This window comes from Solanum pennellii, chromosome 11 (assembly GCF_001406875.1).
Source record: "Solanum pennellii chromosome 11, SPENNV200".
NCBI classification, from domain to species: Eukaryota; Viridiplantae; Streptophyta; class Magnoliopsida; order Solanales; family Solanaceae; genus Solanum; species Solanum pennellii.
Window position 1 is genome coordinate 64,065,107 of NC_028647.1, and position 22,307 is coordinate 64,087,413.

General features: G+C 33.1%; 1 protein-coding gene across 7 annotated transcripts; it reads right to left on the minus strand.

The window, feature by feature from the left end:
• Positions 1 to 8,063: 8,063 nt before the first annotated feature.
• Positions 8,064 to 21,378, minus strand: LOC107004924 (helicase protein MOM1). 7 transcript variants are annotated; one of them, XM_015203350.2, is made up of 13 exons: positions 21,164 to 21,378; positions 18,859 to 19,375; positions 18,439 to 18,617; positions 17,725 to 17,829; positions 14,020 to 15,333; positions 13,297 to 13,719; positions 13,087 to 13,218; positions 12,792 to 13,005; positions 11,065 to 11,822; positions 10,847 to 10,930; positions 9,167 to 9,249; positions 8,470 to 8,518; positions 8,064 to 8,354 (listed from the first exon to the last, which is right to left on the minus strand). In XM_015203350.2, exons 2-10 carry the CDS (start codon positions 19,367 to 19,369, stop codon positions 10,901 to 10,903), a joined length of 3,666 nt encoding a protein of 1,221 aa, XP_015058836.1. In that variant the 5' UTR covers positions 19,370 to 19,375; positions 21,164 to 21,378; the 3' UTR covers positions 8,064 to 8,354; positions 8,470 to 8,518; positions 9,167 to 9,249; positions 10,847 to 10,900. The 7 variants fall into 7 exon arrangements, with proteins under 7 accessions (XP_015058836.1, XP_027768769.1, XP_015058837.1 ...); XM_027912968.1 differs by lacking the exon at positions 10,847 to 10,930; XM_015203351.2 differs by having other exon boundaries at positions 8,119 to 8,354; positions 10,847 to 11,822; positions 13,336 to 13,719.
• Positions 21,379 to 22,307: the final 929 nt, after the last annotated feature.

Below are 22,307 nucleotides of genomic sequence, written 5' to 3' on the forward strand. Positions count from 1 at the left end.
ACCCCCACCCCCACCCCACCTTGATTTTTACACATGCCTTGAAGTATTCTCCATTTTGACCTTTAAGCCCCTTTCGAAAACGGATCGAAGAAAACAATGAAGAAAGCATAGTCGTTATTGTAATAAGAAAAATAGTGTGAAGTTTATATGAAAGAACTAAATCTTCGCACGCTCTATCCCTGGCTACTAATCTTCTATCTAATCGTGACTTTTGTTCGTTTTTATATATCTCGAGTCATGCTTTTAATATTATGAAGTTGTGTTATGTCATGTCTAATCATTACTTTTCAATACTTTTTTTTTGATCTACTTATACCCTTTTGGATACTCCCGACAACTCACCTCTCACACTTTTTCAATGGAGCGATTCTTCACGTGTTTAAACCGTCTTCAAGAATAAAATTCTTTTGATGAGTAGGTTTGAGTGTGAATTTGAGTTCATATAATAAATTCATAGAATTAGAAACGTATCGAAGATCTAATGTTTATGAGTATTTATAAGAAAAAGGGTTTAAATACGTACTCAAAGTATTTTTTTTCCTTAATTCTTATCGCAATAATCTCAAATTAATATGTAATATTCTCCTGCCTTATTTTAGTTCTTCCTGGAATAATTTCAAATTAATATGTAATACTTTTTCTCGTTTTATTTTACTTGTCATATTTATCCATTTAATTAAGAAAAGTAAGAATTAGTGGTGTTATAATCGATATATTAATTGATAATGTAAATAATTATTTAGAATATTTTATTACTCTTGCACTTGTTGATCTAAAAGTGACGTAGAGTTGGCAATTTTCGATGATAAAAATGTGGAAAATTCACAAAAATAGATGCATAATTGCTATTGTTTGAAATAATATAAGCTCTTATATGGATTTTGACCTCTATCATAATTGATATTTTTGACTTTTATTTACTCAAAAAAAATTATTTTTTGGGCTTTGAATGCACTTAACCATGATGATGTATTAGTGAAAATATAATTGATGACAAAAAAATGTTAAGCGTGTCATAATTAATTGAATCATATCTCTATATGTCTGTAATAATTTAATTGAATTTTAATATAAATAACAAATATCAATGTTAAGTGTATGATAATTAATCGAATCATATCTCTATATGTCTGTAATGATTTAATTGAATCTTAATATAAATAACAAATATCGGGAAAAAACACAAAAGGGTAAAATTGGAAGAAAAAAAAGGTTGATGAGACCTTGGGATTGGTTAAGGGAGTGGGTCAAAGTTATGTATTGACCTTTCTCTTTGTTATTATAAGATGTTTTTGGACTTTGTAGTATTAAAATAGTCATTGGTTTTACAAACTCCACTACTTTATGTCTCTCCAATATTTTGTATTTGTCCACGTTTCGATTCAATTTATGTGAAGGTGTTTAATTATACATTTCGTATTATATGAGAGAAGTTTGGAACGAACATCTAAGGTTGATATTTGGAATATGAATAATTTAATATGGAGGTTCAACGATCAGAAAACAAAAATTAAGATGAGTCTTACTTTGGTACCATATAAATAGATGAATTTATGAGAAAATTATTATGCAATATCAGATAAAAAAAACATTGATTATTTTTTCATTTGACGTGAGACTTTTTCAATAATTTTATACTAACGTATTTAATATTTATAATACAATTGCTATGTATTTTTCTAATACAATAAAATTCCAAAGACTTCTAAATAACCATGTATATCTATTCACTGGAAAATAGTTATTAATTAATGGTCAAAATTAAAATTCATTTTTTAATGGTTAGCTACAATTATAAAAATATAATAGTCACACGTCATTAGTAGTAATGGCAAATATTATTTATAAGGTGAGTTGAAATAATAATTCATTTTATCTTTGATTTGGCAACTCCCATAATCCACCAATGATATTTATTTTTGAGAATTGTCAAATCTTTTAGTAAGCAAATACGGCTATTAATTAATTAAGTAAATGAAAATGACAGTTTTTTTCCTTTTTTTTTTCAGTTAATTTTGATTTTAATTTGAATATAATATAATAATAGTAGAAAGAGACAATATTGTGTAATGTCAAGAAGATATTTCTTTTTAAAAAAATTCAATTGGGCAAATTTTATTTGCGAAATTACGTATTTTGATCAAATTTATATAATTTGACTTTTAAGAAAATTTCAATACTTTCAACTTTTACAATTCAAATAAATTTAAAAAAAACGAAACTAAAACAATAGACTGCCAAGAGTAGGAGTAGGGGCACATTAGATTTATTTCAATTTTTTTCGAAAAATTACACAATGTATGTAAAATTAATTTTTATTTTTATATATAATAGATATTACATTCTTTTATTTTTTCATATATTAATTTTTCCTTAATAAAATTTTTGACTCGATCGTAGCTTTGGTTTCAATGTTCAATTCAATATTTGGTGCACCAAATCAAAAAGTAACAAGAAAAAATTAACCAAAAAGTTTATGTTAGTTGAGACTTTAATTATGAGATTGCAACAATAGAAATAAAACAAACTTCCATCTTAATTAACTTATAATAGGGGAAAAACATATTTTGAAGCAATAAATATTATTGGTTTTATTCAAGCCATATATATAAAAATTAGGTAAGATTTCACATTTGTTGGTTTATATAACTTTCCAACCCTATCGAGATATTATTACGTGGTATTGTGACCTTTTTTTTTCTTACGTAATATTTAGTGACAGAGTTATAATTATAATAACGATAATTTTTAATGATGAAGTTATAATTAAAATTATAAATTTAACAGAATTTAATAACTTTTATTTGTATCAAGAAGTCGTTGGAATTTTTGAGCCATTGACAATTCTATTATGTTGCTTATACTATGAAAGATGTACAATTTTAGTTGTGAGACACGTGTTATCAGAGTAAATGTTTAGTATTAATACTGGAGTTTTAACTAATTTGTATTTGTATTTTATAAGGCTCGCTAAAGGAAAATCGCTTCTTATCAATTTTTATTACTACTAGAGTAGAACAAGAAATCTTTGATTGAAAATAAAAGAATCTTATTCATCTCATCACGATCCTCGAAGCAGAGAGAAAGAAATAATTACTTCCACTATCTTAATGAAGTAGTTGTCAGATTCAAAGGGTATGAAACACACAGTTCTAATTGTGAGACACGTGTTGTTGGAATATAAAATTCGATATTGATTTTGAAACTTCGGCTAAATCAAAATTTGCATGGTATAACGCTCCTTATAGGCAATACCATTCCCTATCATTTTCTATCATCACGACTAATATTTTCAAAATCTCTAATTAATAATAAAAAGATTTTGTACATCGAATCACACCTACAACGTAAAGAGGAATAAATAGTTACTTCCACTATCTTATGGAAGTAGTTGTGATTCACAACCCTATAGTTGTGAGACGCATGATGTTGGAGTACAAAGTGTGATATTAATTTCGAATCTTCGATTAATTAAAATTCACATCGTATAATGTTTGTTACAGGGTGAACCATATCTTAGTTCTTGCTATTTTTCTATCATCAAAGCTCGTATTCAAAAATTTTAATTTAATAATTAAAAAGAGATCTTATACATCATATCACAATCCTCGACGTGGTAATGAAGGCATAGTTACTACCACTATCTTTGTTTGGTCTATTTAGCAATGAACTAGAAGCACTAAGAAAATTGACTAATTTTAGTTAAAGGGATTATCTTAAAGTCATTTTCATAAATACCTCAGCCAAAATAAAAAAAAATAAAAATATGTCTTCTCTGAATAATACTATATTATATATGCTAAGCAATATGCCAATTTTTAGTTTGACCTCTAATTGTATATGACAGCTGGCCATACATCATTTGATGGAAACTATTATTAGTAAATTCACTTTTATCGAACCTAAAACTTGTGATTAACAGTAAAATAATAATTTATTCGTTAATATATAATTTGATATTTACAAAGTTTATGAGATATAAGTTACAAAATTTTATTATAGCATTTTTATAACCACTTTCAATTAAGGTGTAGTATAAAATTTGTTATAAATATTAATTGATAACTAATCTATTATAATAGGTCAAACTTATATGTGTAAGATTATAGTTGAATAGAATTAACAATAAATATTACGGTTTAACTATAAAATTTATGTGCCGCTAATAATTATTACTTTTTGGATATTTGTTGATGCAATAAATAAAAAAGGGGAATAACAAAACACAAGAGGCTTGTGATATTAGTAAATGCCAAAAAAAAAAAAAAGAAATTTGTTTAATTTGTAGGGGTCACAACATGCAATAGTATAGAGGTCAATATATAATAAGTGAGGGCACAAGTTATATGCTTCTATTAAATCTTTCACCAAACTTTTTTTTTTCTTGTTAAGTTTTTAGCTCGACGTTCGATATTTATTTTTTGAAATTAATCTAATTATGCTTCACTTTAGAAAGTGATATTTTGGAGGTAAACGGTTTTTATAAAAATAACTTTATGTTCGATGCTTAAATATAAATTTCTGATTAAAATTCGATAGATGAGTACTGACCACTATCGCAATAACTTTCGATATTTTCTATTTTCACCAACTTGTTATATATTTATACGATTATGATTTTGACTTTAGTGGGGGTCTATGGTTTCATCATGAAGGGACAATTTTTTGCTCAATAAATATTCATGGATTAATTCATAGTACCATGTTGGTCATAATGTTATAGGCACTAGATTCTTAATTAATATCGATCATACGTTTATTGGTGTCACTCATTTCTATTCTTATATATTTTTGTACCCTTTCGACTTACGAAAATATGATCATAAAAAAAATCGATGAGTGACTATCTTATCTAGTAAGGCAATCGATCAAAATTCAGATCCTTGTCTTATCTAGTAGGGCAACCCGACCAAGACTCGGGCTCTCATGAATCGATAGTGTAAAAATTCACAAGGCATTGAGCTCAGTGAGATGGGTTTGAACTTCGAAATATATATAGAGAGTTGATAAGAAGGTTTTTCTAAGAAAAACTGAATAATTATTTTAATTTTGCACGGGGAAAAAGTAGCTTCCACGTGTTGTAGATGATAATATGATGTATCATATTAGGCAAAAACTTATTATTAATTTGATGTAAACGTCGTTTGCTTGCCTAAATTCTTATAGTAGTTAGATTATTGAAAATCGTAGAATAATAACACATATCCTTCTACTCTTAATATGAGGTTACAGATTTGAGCTTCCAAAATGGAGTCATAGCAAATGCTTTTCCCTCTAAAATTTTTAAACGTGAATCCAGATTAATCGAATTACACACAAATAAAACTGTTTTAGTTGCCGTCTCAAAATAAAGACATTTTGAAATAAAACTTGCATTGACAAAATCTTATGAGTTATAATCCCTTCGTACACTATTGTTTGTCAGGATAATATCATGCACAATTCTTAAGAAAGATTTAATATAAGGTGCAATTTGACTAATATAACCTTACTATCTATTATTATTAACATAGTTTATATTTTTTGAAAACGATAAAAACAACTTTTTTCACATCAAAGTAGTCTTGTAACTTTAAAATAATTACTTTTTCAAATCAAATGTAATTATTAAGGGCAGAATTGAAAAAAATAACTAATTATTTCTTTAACTTTTAAATTAACAATAAATTCTGAATAATTATTTTTAATATACATAACAAATAATAATAAATAGAAAAAATAATAATTATTTTTTTTAGAAATCATTAATATTATTATATAAATAATAACTAAGACAAATAAATTAAAATCAGAATATCCAAATTAGGTAGGGGCTCTCAACTACAAACAAATTCAAAAGTGAACTTGAAGATGTTAGTACTATTCAAATGACATGTGACAGCCTTTATAAGTGACCTAAAAAATTTGAACTTTTTTCCTTATAAGTTTTCAAGTTCCAATGCAAATAGTATATTTTTTTCAATTATTATTATTATTTTTTATCGAGGAGTGTCTGATACTCACGTCACATTAGATCTCATTTAGAGAGAAGCATTTTCTATATATATAAAAAAATTATGCTCACGACTCAAACTCAAACTCGAAATCTCTAATTAAGAAAAGAGCAGCTTCATCCACTTCACCGCAGATAGTAGCTACTATTAATTATTATGGTAGGAAATAAATTGAAATGTCTTTAAAAAAATTCAACTATGAAACTATGAGGAAGAAGAAAGACATTAATAATTCACACAGGCTGTCATACATTTACACTAAAGTGGCCAAAATTATTGGTGAATGTTAAAAAACATTGGCTCCACTTCCATAATTGAATGAAAATTGCAAATTTATTAAAAAAAAAAATTATAGAATGAAAAAATGGGAATTAATTTACAACTTTTTTTTTAAATACTAAATTTTGTTATATTGATAAAAAGAATTTAATAGTTGTGATTATATGTTGATAATTAGGATATAATATAGTTTTAGATTGTAAATGTTATTGTTCAAGGGTAAAAACACCACCTCAAATTTGAGTTTTGAACTTATAAAACATGAACTTTTTTTTTTTTGGGAGTTTCCTTTTAAAAAATATCATAGTTGCCTCAATTATATATAAATGAATAGAAAATAAAATTAGTAGCAAAAAGTGAATAAAATAGTACCAAAAAAAAAAAAAACTTTTCTTAAAAGTGCTCAATGGAAGTAGACAAAAACTGCTGATTTGTGGGAACACAACTGCCACCACTGTGATCATTACATCACTAGTGACTATATTTATACATTTTTTATTAAAAAATAATCTTTGAACTTTAAAATGTATCTTAAAATATACCCTAATATCATATCTTATGATTTATCGAAAACTGATTTTCTACCTCCGATAAATATAAAGTTAGCATATATATTAGTATTATTTTAAACTTTACTTGTAGAATTACACTGATATATAGGGGCTCACCACTCCTCGAGGCCAAGAACGGGGTCGAACTGTCATTTCAGGATTTGCAGTCCGATACATTTCCATTATTACCTAGCCAAACCCGCCACCTCATGTGCCAAAGTAAAACGGTTGTTCTTCCTTCTCCGCTCCTTTTTCTACATATGCGGCGGCGAGTTACCAGAGAAGGGGGGACAACTCCAACATATTGTTAGAGGGTTCATCTGAACCTTCTTTTCCGAAAAATATTACAATGATTAGAATTATTTATATATATATATTTAGATATCGAACCCCATCAATTCGTAAAACGTTGAAGAAATAAGAATCTATCTACGAAACTTTTAATAAGTGTATATTCAACAAGTGGAATAGTCATATAAAATTTAGTTGAAAAACTTGGAGTTCTTCTAATAAAATTTAGTTTTGTAAAATATGGTGGTCAAAAGCTGTTTTATTAGGTAAATCTTTTTATCTCAATTTCTAATTATAGTAGCTAAAAAGTGGAGTATTTGTATAAGAACTACAATGTTTTAGAAAGATAATTTGACTTAAGAACTAAGAGATATAAAATTTTAACTTTTTTTTTTTTGTTTTAACGAGTCAGATTAATTTGAATTCATGTCATGTAAAATCCATTTCGAGAAAACGCTCTCTATCAATGATTCATATCCAAAGCTGACACTTTGATGGAAGTAGCAACCTCATCCGCTGAACCATATCGATAAATTCAAGCTACTAGAACCTTAGGAGTTGACATTTTCTATTTAATTGCAAGTATTTTATATTGGAAATAAATTCCAATTTTGGACTTTTTAAAATCTTAGAAGAAATTTAATATCTTGAATTGCTGACATTTGAAAATAAATATTCTAGGTGTAATGTAAGTTCAATAAACATATTCAAATCATCCCAGTTTCGAGAACTTGAGCTTATTTTTATTTAATATAAATACAAAAGTGTAATATTTGTTTTGATTGTTGAATTATATTGCATCGCTTATCATTTAAATTCATTGTTAGCTAACGATGAAACTCATTCTTATGTAACGACTTCACTACCTTATATTTTCTTCTCATTCTGTCTTTACTTAATATTTAATAATTATATTTTATCTACAAACCTTACATTTTCATAGTAGCTCTACCATGTATCCTACTTTTCTCGTAGGTTTATCATTCAAACTATGAATGTGCGACTTTATGCAACGACAGAAAACGATACAATCATTTAGAACACACAATTCATTATGAAGTAACACGTAACAACCATTCAAACAGTGTTAGGGTAATATTTTACATCACCTTCATCAGTTTCATCTTTTGTCTGCTCTGTGCTTTTGGTTCTTCATCGGTCTGCGTTTTCGTTTTTGAGCAAAGCTGAATTTGGGGTTGGGGGAGGTCTTAGGAGGCCCTTATTATTGAGCCACCCTTGCCTGCAAGTGAAAAAGGAACCATTGTTGCTCGAGTAAACGTGGATAATGCACTCCGAAAGGAAAAGAAGAAACAAGAAATACGTCTTATTTACTTCAATGCATAGAGAATTCGAACCTGAATTTGATTCTTTAGACAAGTAATGGAGGACTGGAGGTGCCTCAACCTGCAACAAAGTTTCCTCCTTGTGAGAATTGGATATATGACTATATGACGTTATATTATGTTCGGCCAAACTTCTAAAATCAACTTAGTGTTTTTCAGTGAAGTACTTATGGTGAGAAACAGATTGTGTTTGGCTAATCAATTTGAAACACGCTTTTGAGCAACAATTACTGTTTGGTCGAACTTTAAGGAAGTGCTTTCAAAGAGGAAATAAACACCAACGCGGCTCTTTAGAATAAAAAGACACGATGTCTGGTTCTAATAGTATAACAGCTACGGCTCCTTACACTGTAAAATCACCCTAGTTTTTTTCTAGTGCCACACCATAGTAAGCCTCCAACTCGTTCACTATTATAACAAGGGTGTTTTTATCGTGTAAGGAGTTGTAGCTGTAATATAATAGAACCCGACATCATGTCTTTCGTCCTAAAGAGTCTGGTTTATTTTTTCGGAAGTACTTTTGGAGAGAAGCTACTTTTTTCATCTTCAGCTTCTACTCAAAGTCACTTTTTGTTCTCCAAAAATATTGGCTAAAGACCTCAACTTGGAGAAGCTTTGGCCTAACAGGTTAGTAACTAGAGAAGGAGTGAAGCTGGCTTGTTAAGCAAAAAATGATAAGCACCGAATGTAGGTTCTGCCAATTAATTACCTTGACATGGGGAGAAACTAGCTTTTGCAGGGCTGCAATCTTGTCCGTTAGGCCTCTCCACAACTTTTTTTCCCCACTGGCGCCTGCAACACAAGCATAAATAACACCCTTCATGAAGCTAGTCACTTAATCTGTGCTGCTGCTTGAGCTAATCTTTACTGGAAATCTGGATTACCTCTTTATCATCACGAATAAAAACAGGGAGAAGAAGAAAACCACAAAGGGGTTGTTTGGTTGTTGGTTAGAGTTATGTAGGAGTTAATTATTCCAGATCCTGCATATATTACGTAGAGTCCCTAGTAACTTATACATGTATTAGTTACGTGAGATTTTGTTTTGATAAGCAAGATTCAAAAGTGTACATCACGAAAAATGTACATGACTGCCAAAGCGGGCATACTTTTCCTCAGTTTGGTTGCCCAGTTGTGATACATATAATTTTTTGTATAAGCTAGTAAGCTACTTGCGAAAAAGATATCTTAGTTTGTTTTCATTAGCTCTTTACCAGTGAGATGTTCTTTCTCCAAGGTCAAACTTAAATCTCTGTTTCACATGCAACGGATGAAAGAGTCAGAAATGTGTGAAAAGGGCATTTCGTATCATGGATCTAGAAGAGAAGTATCAAAGTATTAGTTATGTAACCGATAATTTGGCTGCATTATCAATCCATTAAAACAATACTCAATGGCAACCTATCACCTGTTCCAATGTTCTCTATGATGTAGCTGAGTAATTCAAGGTGTTACACAAGACACAAAATGTAAGAAAAAAATGGCACCCTGGAAGAAATACAAATCACAGTATTGGGGAGTAACACCATAGGTAATGATATGTGTTCTCTCATTTTTCTTTTCAAGTGGCAACTGCTGTAAATGAACCCTATTCTTTGCCAACAAATGAAGGAGTCGAAAGATATGGCCAAGAGGAGATTGCCAACATTAACATAATATTAGAAGAATACAAAAGGTCTTGGAAACATATATAGTTAATAAAATATTATGTCAGATAGTAGGATAAACAGCAAATGCAAATATTTCATCAACTTTTGGTTGCAGTCTCTTGCTGCCTTTATTTGGTGGTAGTGTAATAATGAGATGTGGACAACAATTAAAGCAATATAATGGTACAAAAAATGGACAAAAAAAGAACGATGAAAAGTCACTAGTAATGGTTAGTGTTAAAGAAAACGATAATGATTGTTGGCAACTTAGCCTCATATCTTTTGGACTCATATTGTATTGGACTCACGCCAAAAGACACATGATGAAATTTCATCAATCTATACTTCCAAAAGCATAAGAAGATGCCAAGTTCATTTATGAACACCCTTGTTAGTTTTATATGAGATTTTCACAAATAATCAAGAGCTTCTTTGTCCTACTGTCACCTCTGAATACATATAAGAGTAACATAAGATTTGGATCGATTTTTAACCAACTAGACTTCTACTTTGGGGTTCAACCTTATTTCATAAGACCCTAAAAATACTAATTGTCGTGTGATTTTTCCAGGTTCATATGATTGAAAATGGGAGAACCTTTGAGAGGTTGTAGATTACGGATTCATGCGTAATCTACACGATGATATTCCAATATAAATACAGACATAATTGGAGCATATAAAGCTGTGTTACTCATGAACCCTGAAAATATAGAGCAGGTGGAGAAGAGAGATGCGTACCCAGATTTTTCCCCAAAGCTTCCTCTCCCAAGGTTAAATTTGGTTAGACCTCTGTTAATGCCTCTGACAGCTTTCTTTCCCATTCTGCATTTTTCATTTTTCTAAAAAGGAAGTTTCCATACATACAGATAGAAGAGCTGACCCACAAATACACAAGCAAATCCACTTCATTATTCAACAGTTCAGTCATCATCGGACACACAAACAACAGAACTTACATTAGTAGCTGGCTCTGAAGAGATAGGACCTCTCTGTACACTACCCAGTGAATGAAAATCAGACAGGTCTAATGGATCAAAGTTACAGTCGATATCTGGTAAAGGTGGCATAAAATTAGGCCTGTTTGCACGAGATCGATTCTCCATTTCTTGAAGCAGTTCCCGTGCTGAGAGAGATGGCTTTTGTATAGCAGGCAGTCCTCCAAGTCCAAGGTCCAAGGACGTATTCCTAGAATCAGAAAGATTTACAGGTAATTGTTGCACTATGGGTGGCTGTATTGGATTTTGAAGTGTTGATCGAAGAGATGCAGCCATGTAAAGGGGTCGTGGATGAACTGGCATGCCATTAGGAAGGGTTGATGGACTGCTAAGAGAGGTTGATGTTGGTCCCTTGAAACGCTGAAGATGTGGGGCTGGAGCACGAACTTCGCCGCCTAATCGATGATTACCCCTGGAAGGAGTGATTGCACTAATGAGAGGCGGCGGCCTGCTTATACTTCCTGCAGAAAATGTGGTTGAACGACTAACAGCAGCAGGTTGGCTAGATGAAGATGAACCAGCAACAGATGAAGATCTTAATGGAGGCAAACAAGTTTCTGCAGAATGCACTGAACAATTAGCAACTGGCGAAGATGAGACAACAGTCTGCTGGGCCTCCACAGGTTGGCGAGCTGAGGATGAACCACTCATTGGGGAAGATCTTAAACTCTGCTGCTGCTGTACCTGATCTTGATGCGGCATATAACCAGGAGGCACAACTGGAAAGAAAAAATTTCATTGCTTAAAGAAACAATAGATACTAAAATCAAGTTTTTTTTTTTTTTGGACAAAGGTAACAAGTTTTTGTTTAAATCTTCAGCACTAAGGCTGGGGTCCCAAAAATTTATATCACAGAACTACTTACAACTGAGTAGGCTCAGCAACCCAAAAAAAAAAAAGGAAAATCTATCTCTAGATCCTATCTCATCTTACAAGGATCCTAAGATGTCTACAATCGCTACAGGATCATCTATATATTCCGAACTACACCAATAGCAAAAAGTGATTATGCAGTTCGTTTTAATCCTATGCAGAGGACTGCTAACACTTTCAAAACATCTCGAATTTCTCTCCTTCCAAATGGTCCACCATATCACTGTACTAAAAACAAGTTTTTCATGTTGTGCTAATTGCTGAAAATTATACATGTGATGCACGATCCTTATCTAATTAGATAAAAATGAGTTTTATGTGGGCCTTTGAACTAGATACAGACCAAGTACACTTGTTTACTATAAGCAAATTAGCAATCTGAGGCATCAAATAACATAACTTCAAGAACAGCAAGGAATTCTGGGTTGTAATTTGGGATACATGAGGCCTCAGCAAGATATAGAATTTGGCTAAAGACATTAAGCCTGCGACGTAGAGGTCATGGTTCATTCCAAGAACGGGACTTAATCAAGAAGATTTAGCTGGTCGATATGCTGAACAGAACAATATTTGTGTTTAGAGGCCACAAAAAAGTTGAAGTCAACAACACAATTTCCCTATGTCATAATTAATGTTGGTAAACAGCAAATGTAGAGCCCTCGCTACCTTCATAAGGTACGGATAAGTCTGCATACACACCACTCTCCCCAAACCCCACTTGTGGGATTACACTGGGTATGTTGTTGTAAATAGGAAATATACAACTAATGTTTAGGAACAAATAATACAAAAAATTAAGATACTTTGCTGTATACCTGGAAGATCAGAAATTTTGACATCCATGAATGTAAATCTGAAAGCATCAACAAGAGCTTTATTCATGAGAATTTTGTTCTGATTCATATCAAGCTCCTTCTTCTTCAAAAGATATGTTGCCTCAACCTCCTGAAGCTTTAAATCATATTTCTTGCGGATTGGTGCTATAGCCTCTTCTATCTCTTTCTTGCACTCAGATCTCAAATGCAATTTCTGTTCAAAGAGAGGAAAACAGGTTAATAATATGATGCATGGAGTCCTGAGATATAATCATGGAGGATATTGGTCACAAACCATATCCTCAAGGCCCTTTGTCACTTGTTCTTTTTCTTTATGTATTCTTTCCCATTCTATATGAAGAGGGTCAACATGGAAAGGAAGAGCTAAATTACAAGTGGCCATCTGATGGGCAGGACGCACGGATCCCTGAATAAAGGCAACATTAGTGTTAGTCTAAGAGATTACTTGACTAGGAAGTACATAGATTCAGTATTGAGAACATACACACGGATTCATAGTTGATTGAGGATGCACTCTACTCACTGCTGGTAGGGAAGATTGATTGAGGGTAACCCTAACGTCTGACTGAACACATGCACAAGGCTCCAGATTGTCCCCAACTGGAGATACAGCTTGATGTGAAGGTCCTGCTGCATGGGGAGAGGATCCATGGATTGGAATAGAGTTTCTTTCATCCTGGGCTTGAGGTGCAGACTCCCTGTGAGTATGGTGAGCGGAAATGGGAACATCATCATCTACTCTGTGATGTTGCTCACAATTGCCAGCTAAAATTGCTTCAGAAGTGTTGTTTATATTATATCCAGAAACAGGTTCAGTTTGGATTTCAATCTGATTTTCACCAGGTGGCAAATCATTATTGTGTGTTCCATTATCTCCTGAAGACCGGGAACATTCATCTAAATTTACCTGATCCAGTAGAAGTGAAAAACTATCAATAACAAATCAATCTGATTATATCCATAACTCATTGAAAGAAAATACATGTGCTTGTACAACATGTACACGATTTTTGGGAGATATAAGTGAAAGGACACCTGAGATAACAGTAACTTATTTTACTGATACGGAATACATATCCTCTATTAAAATTATTATAACTAGCTCAGGGAAACCCTTAAACAACTTGTGTCCAGATTTAGAACCTAAACAGAGAACAGGATGATCTAACACACGCATCATAAACGTGCAACACAAAAGCAAACATACTGGATTTTGTGCTAAAGAACTAGCATCATCTGAAGTAGGAACTGCTGCTACACAAGGCATGTCTGCTGACAATTCCTCTGGAGTTATTTGGTTTCCGTCAATGGGGCCAACTTCATCTCTCTGGTTTTCAACGACATTTGGCAACAAAGGATTATTTTCTGTAACCAATTTTTGAATAGTATTATTTACTTCAGATAATTTATCATGTCCAACAGCTTCATTAAGAGAAACTTCAGATACTTCCAAACAGACTCTACTTCGCTTGTCCGATGCAACTTCACCAGTATGTTCTTTGGGAGACAGAGGAACCTTGCAAGCAATTTCCTCTTCACTGCCACCTGAATTACTGGCCTCATTGGACTGCTTAACAGCAACAACTGATGCTCTCCCCATGGATGTGATGTCAGCTAGCTCATCTGAAACTGAAGCTGCTAAAACATTAGTAGATTGAACAGGAAGAATATGGCACGCATCTGGAGAAGATGCAGGTGCATCAGCCATGTCACCCTGCAAGCCAGAGACAGCTGTCTGAGGAATACTGTCAGAGACATTTAAATTTTCCTGCGACCACACCATCTCGTCTCCAGAATAATGGCCCCTACCAGAGGAGTTCTCTCTGGTCTGCTGCGATGAAACCTTCTGCATTTCCTCATTCCTCATAGCAGAGTATTTAGCCACAAGCTCTTTCAGTTGCTGGTCCTTTAGGCTTGTGTGCATTTCAATTTTCTTTGCAAACTTAGTTTCTACTGATTTTTGTCCATCCTTCGTTGCTGCAGTCTCACCATGTATAGCGCGAAGAACAGCTATCTCCAGTCCGCGCTCCTCCTCTAGCACTTCTTTTTTCTTCTCCCAGATTCTATGGAACTCCTCAATTCTCTCATGTTCCTCTTGTTCCAGCATGGACATTCGTTTGCCATGTCCACATTGAACCTCCTTAATCACCTTTTCCCTTTGACTATCCCAAAGTTTTTCTGTAGGAGCCACAGTGCCTTCTCCACTCAACTCATTATCTTGTAGCCTGTCAATGACATCAGTTTCCACATTCAGTGGGGCAGATATTCCAGCTTGTGATATGCTTTCCTTATATGGTTCTTCTCCAACAGATTTCACTGGTGATATAGAATATCTTGAAGAGCTTGAAGCATTACCCCTCTGATCCGATCTCCGCAAGAACATCTTCTTTAAGGAACGCAGCTTCAAATAGACATTGTTTGCCTCTTCTTTAGTGCATCTGAACTGTAACCGTTGTTTTACGAGCAAGAATATATCGTCTTTGTCAATCTTTTCCTTTAAGATTGAAGCTGCAGTCCAAGACTGTAAAGTTACAGTAAATTAACAGGAATAAGAACACAACTATAGTAAAATGAACTTGTAAATTTAAGGCTAATTTAAGGACATCTCAAACTGCAAGAAGAGTCATGAACTGAGACAAACCCTTTTCCTCAAGCTTTCATACACACAAACTACTTTACCACTAGAAAAAATTGAGCATGTTAAAACTTGTGAACTTCACAATTTTGGTCTATCAATGATTGATCCGGATACGCTCCATTCAAATTCAATGTTCCAAGATATGTTTAATTATGTTAACATTGATGAAAATGATTTTTCCTATCAAAGAATTATGTAAAGTACTACCTTCTCCATAAACAAGAAGAGTCCAACCCATATACAAATCATGCAAAAGTAAGAACTTCATAACAGAAGTTGTGTTTATGGCTGATGTTCAACATCCTAGATTTGATCAGAATGGAATCAAGTAGTTTTCAGGAAAAACAGGGATCTTTCCTTTTGTGGTCAAGGAGGCAGCTAACGGGATAGCAAAAATCGAGTAGCAGGTACTTAGAAAATGAAACCTATTATCTGTGATAAAGATATCACTAGGGCTTGCTTAACCAAAAATGTTCTTCCAGAGTCGAATGCTCATATTTTTATTCAACAACAAAATGCAAGACCTGATATTAATGTCAAAAATGTAGAATTTAATGAAGCTGTTCAAAAAGGTGGAATTGATACCCGCTATGGTTTTTTAATCTCCCAATAATCCAGTTCTATATGTTTTAAACCTCGAATTCTGGAGCTATTAGATCCCTTCAAATTTCAATATCAAAAGACGCCTTTAGACTAAACTATTGATGAGTGGATAAGTGAAACATCTTTAATGAGATGAAAGTGGAACGACTCAATCACGTGTTTTTAACTTTCCAACCTTGCATGGTTGAGGTGACGAAAGCTAAAGGTGGGAACAGCTACAAAGTGTTACACATGAGAAAGGAACGACAAGAATGAGAAGGAAGAAATCTTTTGATTCAACTTTGTTATGATATTGATGTAGTCAATGAAGCTAATATATAAGCAATTCAATGTTACCAGGAAAACATCCTTTTTGTTAAGTTTGTTGTTCCTATTTTGTAGCCTTGACATTTTGTATCTTTTCTATGACCTCTTTTTTAATTAGACTCAGACATTTAGAGATGCAACGGTTATTTAGTCTAAGTAGTTTTATCCTATTTGTAGAGACTCATGCACAATAACAGTTGTGAATATTAAGTCTATGTTTATCTTATGACTTAACATTTATCAATCTTCTGGCATGTTATGGACTTGCACTCGAATATGGTGATGCTAAAAGGGAAAATTCTTTGTTGAAACTATTTGTCTATACCTTTAATGGGCTAGCAAGTACTGTAATGTGGGGGGAATGGAAAGTACAACAAAATAGGAAAGAAAATAAAAGTGACAAACGTTGAAAAGATCTTACAAGCTGTAATCTTGACTTATAAGTGTTCATCAATTTCTCTACCAGGTAGAAGAATCACAACTGACTCGCTCTAAATCCAATGTGTCCATGTAATGCATTAGATAATTGATGGTAATGGTTTTCTTTTTTTTAAGATAGGTAACAGTAATGATGGGAAGGGTGTTATTGGAATTTTAGAAGTAAAGAAAAACCAAATTAGGAAAGAGACAGTCTTTTCTATTTTTGATAACCGTGGTGGTGGGACAAGCTTTGCGCGGCACCTAGACTAATTCCACAGGGTACCTCCCACTAGCATCAGGTACCAAGTAACTCTATCCACCAAGGCTAGAACAGATGAGAAGAAATCATCTAGTGTTTTGTCACTGCTGGGATGTGAACTTGAGACCTCATGGTGCTCAACCCACTTCATTGACCACCAGGTAGCCACACCCTTGGGTGCAAGAGGCATTATTTTTAAAACAGACTAAAAAAGAAAAGTAAGACATAATTGAAACAGAGGGAGTAGCACTTATGAAGTGAAGCATCCAATCTATGCATTCCAATAGTCCCATGCCAAAAAGAAATGTATTGGCACTTGAAGTACTCTTCCTTTTTTTGAGAAAGGTTAAAGATATTGATGTACTTTTTTTCTAACTACTAGATCTAAGCTTGGCTCAACCTACATCCCGAAATCCAATATCCTATATATTTTAATATACAATAGCTTTTCCAAAGGTCGGTAAGTCCCAAGAGCTAAATGAATATGAATCTCCTCAAATATAACAAAATTCAGATTTGCCAAGTCTCGGGTAGTTTCTAAGAGACAGCCTCCACTGTATAGAAAATAAAGAGAGATAACGAAATTCATCTTGCTTAAAATACAAAATATGTCAGAAGTACTTTATTGAAACATAAAAAAACAGGCAAAGAGATATCGGCAGTGGATGAGGAAAAAAAATGCTAACCAGAGATATCTGGAAGGCCTGTAAAATTGTTTCAGGCTCCCTACTAACGCGATGATTCTCCATAATATATTCCAGAAATTTTTCTGCCATATGTTTGATTACTTCCTGCATTTAGATTTTAGAGCCATATCAACACAAAGTAAATGACTGGGAGGTCATGACTAGGGTTCCCAATCCTTTAGTTTATTTAAAAAGAGTGCTTACAAGTTAAATATTGAGTATGGCAATCTTGCCAGAATAACTGTTTTCATTTTCCTTTATAAACATCACAAACATAACTTCAGTTTTTCTTATGAGATCTCAGACCAGCCCCAACCCACCACCCACAACCCCACCCATTTAATCAAATAAAAAGAACAAAGAATGGGAAAGAGAAACGGAGCTGAAACAATTTAGTCTTTGAAAGTGAATGATACAGAGCTTAAAGGAAAGAGTTACAACAGAAAACACGAGCATTCCAGTACGTTTCTCCTAAATGTTCTATTACTCAGGTAATTTTGTTAAAACCACTAAAAAAGCTCTACTTAACACCCGAGGTAAGTTAACCAGGACGTACTCCTCTCACCTGAACAGACAACTGACCCTTGCTACATTTCCCAGAGTAAAACGCATTTTACACCATTTTGTAGGTATGATACTAGCATTCCCTTCCATAGGAAACTGATAAAACAAAAATAAAATAAAATTATAAGACATGTAATTTGAAGTCAATACCGAAACTTTTATCACTCCAAAAAGTTTTGCCATCTCAGCTTTCAGATGGATATGGAGGCTTTTCTGCTCATTGTATAGCATTCTTCTTTCTTCAGGCTCAACCAGGTCTGCCTCATGCAACAGGCTAGATTGAAATTTAGTAACATGCTCCCCATCAGTACCATCATCTTCACAAGCATCTGAACCCATCAAAAATATACGAATAGTTACTAAAGAGGTGCCACATGTAATCTATCAGCAAGACCATGTTCATCTAGAAACAGCTAAATATATGTTGCTATAAACATATACTAACAGGAGGACAATATATTGAATATGATTTGACTCAACAACTACGTCAATTTGACAATAAAAAGGAGAAGAAAAATAGTACTCCTAAGAAAATGAGAATTTCAAAGAACCAATTGGCCTACGGCCTACCTGATGCAGTATCTTCTTTCTTCTGTTTTTTTAATAATTTGTAAGTTATGTCATCCATTTTTTTCCTTTTTAAATCAATAGGTGTTGTAGCATTCTTCTTGGTAGTGCTTGAACTTTCAGATTCCATCGTCAGCTTCTTCACAATCTTCTCTCGTTTCTCCTCCTTTATACCAGACGAATTGGATTCTGTGCCTAAGTACTTTGATTTTGACAAAGTAGAGCACCTTTCAGACCTTCTTAAAGGGCTTGGAGTGTTCTGTTGTTCAATTCCCACAGACTTCTTCTTAGCAGGAGGCAGGGCTGGGGCCCGCTTCTCAAGGCGCTCAGACTTCCTTTTACTTACAGGGGTTAAATCTATTTGTTTAGATGAGGTTTCCTTAACAGAGGATCTTGTGCATCTATCTGTCTTTCCCGGGTCACCACTTGATGATCCTTTGCTAACCAGTTTGTTTTTTGAGTTATTACTATAATTATCCCTACTTTTGCTCCCGGATCCAGCATCAATGGCCATCTTCAGCTGTGACAAATAAACCTTGAATTACGTCAGACAATTCTTACTACTCCAAGTACTAAAAGATGTAGTAATCTGATGCAGAAAAAATAATGCTCCCCGACAACAATTGATGCTGAAAAATAAAAGGGTGCGACAATAAAAGCCATCTTGCAGCAAGGCTTTATCCAAATTTGCTCAAGCCCACTGGAAAATCCAGTAAAAGACAATTATCCTGGAAACCATTACATTGACTTGGAAGCAGTTTACCCGACCCAAAACTCAACTACATGCCCCATCTCTCAGAAAAATTACAAATAGTTTTGCTACATGCAAATTGCAGTTCCAAAAAATATTATCACAAAACAAATTATTTTGACCTAAATTTCAAAAGGATCTAGTTCGTTCACTTGTACCAAAGCAATCCCCAGTCTGCTATCAGGGTATCACTATTCAACATCAAGATTGGCTTATCCCTAAAGCCTAGCTGCAAGCATCTAAGCTCTGAAAGGATTTGGGGGGTGTTTGGTTTGGTTAGTCAAAAGATTCTGAAAAACATTTTCTCTACGAAAAAAAGTTCCTTAAATGAGGAAAATGACTTCCCTAAGGAAAACAAGTTCCACGACCCCCCAAGTTAATTGTCTCCTCCCCACCAACCCAACATCCCCAATCCCCACCCACTGACCATCCCACCCCCGCCACCCCCACTCCCATGATATTTTGATAGATTTTACTATATAAATGCTCTTGGGATAATATTTTTTTGCTTACTTACAAACAAAATAGAACAAGTAAAGATCCCACTTGTTTTCCATAACAACATTTTTATTCGTACTAGACACATCCTTAGTTAAAAATAAAAATAGTAACATAATAAGTTTAAGCAGCAGATATGGGGTAAAGCATCTCTCATTTCTTTTTTTCTTTTTTTGAAGAATGGTAACATTTCAGATATGAGGGTACAGCATAGCGCTGTTGAAAAATGTTTAAGAAAATTTCTACTTTGAACTATTCACTTAGTAGCAGGACTCAATAATGTATATCTGTTCTGAAAAGAACTAGAATAAACCGAAAAAGGGGAATTTCAGAGTGCATAATTTTAGCTCAACTTCAAGAATCCAATTCCACTCAATTAAAACAAAAATATACAGTTAAAACAAAAATATACAGTCTGTCCCAACTCAAGAACATGACAAACACATATAAAATCAACCAAAAATAGTGCAAAAACATGGCACAGTCTGGTCCAGCTTCTCCAGCTGCTCTTCATACAAGTAACAACCTTGAATATTGTGAAAAGAAAACATTTTTACACCATGCAAGCGATAACGGTAATGTGCCAGAACATGTTCACTGCTATGAAACAGCAGAAACTTCCTCCTAAATTGTTCTGATGGAAACATACTTGTATATCACTTTTGAATAGAACTAGAATAAACCCCCAAAAAGGAACTTTTAAGCTAGCATTTGGCCATAGATTTGAAAATTTACCATCAAATATCTGTTTGGCCATAGATATTGAATCAGGTCTTAAAAAAAAAAAAACTTCCAAAAGAACTGCATTTCCAAACACAACTTCAAGTTCCAAAATTCTAACAAAATCAACCAAAAATAGTGCAAAACACATGACACATTCAAATCCAACTTCTCCAACTACTCTACATATCGTGAAAAAGAAAACAATTTTTACACCATGCATGCGGTCAGTAACACAAACATTGCAGTTAAATCAACCAAATAACATCACCATGAACATCAAAGAAAAGATCCAATCCAGAACAAGAATTTACAGTGATAACAACTCAAGAAACTTACTTTAAAACACCCCCAAATAACTGTACTGTGCAATAAAACTTGATTCACTCGCTATGAAACAGCAGAAAATTTTCTCCCAAATCGCTCCGATGCAAAACCCTACAGTCCCAAATCCCTAAAATTGAAATTTGTTACCGCGATTTTTACATTTAACGGGGCGAGATAACCCGGCAGGCGTTTCACTTTGTTGAAATACTTTATTACTAAGTGGACATTTGTACTCATTTGGATCTATCTAAGGAAATTTATGTCTCTTAGTCAACACCATTTCATCATTAGTCCATCCGTCATATTATTTGACTCGATACAAAATTTATCTAATATTCCTTCCGTCCTACTATAATTACGTAATGTTTGTAATGTCATAAAATCAATGTATAAATTAATATAATATTCTTAAAAATAGATATTTGATCAATCTATGTCTTGAGACATTAATACTCTCTCCGTTTAAAAAACAATAACCTCGTTTCCTTTTAGTCTGTTTAAAAAAGAATAACTTCTTTCTTTTATTGATAACATTTTAAAATCAACTTTTTACGTGGCATGTTTAAGGTCACAATATCAAAAGACAATTTTGTACGTTTAACTTAACTTTAATTTAGGACCACAAGATACAAAAGTCTTTTTTATACTCTTAAATTCCGTGTTAAATAAAACTAGGTCATTATTTGTAAAACGGAGGAAGTAACTAATTAATATTCATTGTAATTACTTCATACATTGATTAATTACTCTCTCACTATTGCACATTTCTATAAAATCTAATGTGTCACTGTTTTTCGTTATCAAAAGTAGAACTAATATTCATGTAGGCAATCTATAATTATATTTTATTTATCAAAGTAGAACTAATATTCATGTAGGCAATCTATAATTATATTAAGATTAGATCAACATTGGGTGGCAACAGATGGTTGCTGACATGAAGAGCATCATGAGTTTGTTTATTGTTGGGTTGTCTCATTTGTCAAGCAAATAGGCAAGGCAGCTTAGTTGATAGGAAATATGGACATAACAAGGCTGATGATCCAGACAAGTAAAGCGGTTGAAAAGAATAAGTTGAGGGATAGAGAAGAACTTAGAAACAAGAAAGATAAAACGTTAAGAAATGAGTCCGGACAAGAGTAAATCTTTCCAACAT

Excerpts from the sequence above, each read along its gene's own strand:
- LOC107004924 (XM_027912968.1), bottom strand. The coding sequence starts at position 19,369 with ATGGCCATTGATGCTGGATCCGGGAGCAAAAGTAGGGATAATTATAGT. Across the intron at positions 17,830-18,438 it reads TTGGAGTGATAAAAGTTTCG|GAAGTAATCAAACATATGGC; the intron begins GTATTGACTTCA and ends ATCTAAATGCAG. Across the intron at positions 13,006-13,086 it reads CAAAGGGCCTTGAGGATATG|AAATTGCATTTGAGATCTGA; the intron begins GTTTGTGACCAA and ends CTCTTTGAACAG.